The sequence below is a fragment of the Rutidosis leptorrhynchoides genome, chromosome 8 (genome assembly GCF_046630445.1).
Source record: "Rutidosis leptorrhynchoides isolate AG116_Rl617_1_P2 chromosome 8, CSIRO_AGI_Rlap_v1, whole genome shotgun sequence".
NCBI lineage: Eukaryota > Viridiplantae > Streptophyta > Magnoliopsida > Asterales > Asteraceae > Rutidosis > Rutidosis leptorrhynchoides.
In genome coordinates, this window is record NC_092340.1 from 309,951,369 (window position 1) to 309,953,079 (window position 1,711).

The 1,711-nt window shown below is 30.2% G+C and overlaps 1 protein-coding gene across 1 annotated transcript; it reads right to left on the reverse strand.

Moving 5' to 3' along the window:
* Positions 1 to 502: 502 nt before the first annotated feature.
* On the reverse strand, positions 503 to 1,308 carry LOC139863118 (uncharacterized). The gene has a single exon (XM_071851765.1). It carries the CDS (start codon positions 1,204 to 1,206, stop codon positions 694 to 696), a length of 513 nt encoding a protein of 170 aa, XP_071707866.1. The 5' UTR covers positions 1,207 to 1,308; the 3' UTR covers positions 503 to 693.
* Between the last annotated feature and the right edge of the window lie 403 nt (positions 1,309 to 1,711).

Genomic DNA, 1,711 nt, shown 5'->3' on the forward strand with positions numbered 1-1,711 from the left:
TGATAGTTCCACCGACTATCTCAATTTATAAACCAATTATTATTGCTATTTTCTTAAAATTGTTCTTGCTTAAATTACAATAAGAAATTTTGTAAAACCTATAAGAGCGTTTTAGGAAATTTGTGCAAGTCAAATAGTGAAGTCGAAATCTATGATATTCTTGTACACCTATAGAAAATTAAACGCGTATCGTACACACATAAGTGTACACACGTCCTATAATTTTTAATTTGGTTTTAGACATAAACTTAATTTTTCAATATATTTAAGAAACCAACAAAACGCATCATTAATTCGAATATATATAGTAATTCATAAATATATTTCATCTTTTAGAACTTTGAACCTCGATTTAAAGTTAGAAATATCACCCGAATACCGTTAAACAGATAAACATCTAATTTTAACTATTCACTATGTTTTGTTACTTTAAAAAATAACCTAAACTAAATTACCATATGAACAAACAAATCAATAATACGATTAATTAAAGAACTCAACACATGTTATTTCTTGTTTTTCCCTTCATGTATATACAAAAATGTTCGTAAAAGAAAAGAACAAGAATAACACTCACGTTTTTTTAAAGAAAACTGCAATTCAATTGCACACGGATACGATTATACGAATATGAAAATTGAATTCTAATTTTCTTCAAATAGCGAAGAAGGAGAAAAAGAAGATAAACCATCACTAATTTAAGCGATCAATATCGCTTGTAGCTTCCGAAATACTCTCTAAATGAGGTCTCCACACACCCGAACGCCCTTTCCTTTGATCCTTCACCTTATTCTCTGATAATATCTCGCTTAAATATCGATCGGAGACGATAAGATTCGACAACAATTTATTATCACTCTTATTACTATTATTATTCTTATTTTTGATATTATTTTTCTTCCTTGAACGAGTTTTTTCGTTTAAGGAAGAAGGAGGAACAGGCATGAGAAAATAAATCTTGCCACGTTTGAGTTCGGCATCTGGTGGCAAGATGACAATTTCGGGACAAACAACAGTCCCGTCATCGGTGTAAGAAGGTGATGAGGGTTTTTTGAGTACATGTCTAGGATGTAGTTTCATGATTTCGGCTGCTCGAATTGTGCCACTTATTTCTTCTACGTGTCCATTCGAGTGTATTATTCGAATAACATCAAGTGCACCACAAGGAAGAATGCATGAAATACAACATCTTATGGTGTTTTTCATCTTTGATAGGTCTCTACTTCAACTATACTAGTATCATGGAGAAATTAAGATAAAGAGATTGTGAGGAGAATGAGAATGAAAAGTCTATATTTGGGGAGGGAAATGGGGATGTAAATATAATTGTTTTTGTTACCAAATGATCGATGATAATATTATATAGTACTAGCTTTTGGAAGTGGCCCCTAAAGAATTATCTTCTTATTCCATGTATTTATAATTTATAATTTTTTATATTTGTGGTTATGTAAAAGGATTCAAATTTGCTTTGTAATTATTACTACCAAATTCCACGGTTTAAAAAGTACATATATATAGAAAGTGGGCACGGTTTTGTATGTTAAAAAAACCTGCTAGTACTACTACTAAGAAACTAGAGCAAAAGATTACAAAAACAATCTATCGAGTACACTATGTTGGGAATTTTTTTTTATTTTTTAAGGCAACCAAATATTATTATTAAAATCTCAAGAGTTTTTTTTGAAAGGCAAGATGAATATAATTACTC

Excerpts from the sequence above, each read along its gene's own strand:
- LOC139863118 (XM_071851765.1), bottom strand. The coding sequence starts at position 1,206 with ATGAAAAACACCATAAGATGTTGTATTTCATGCATTCTTCCTTGTGGT.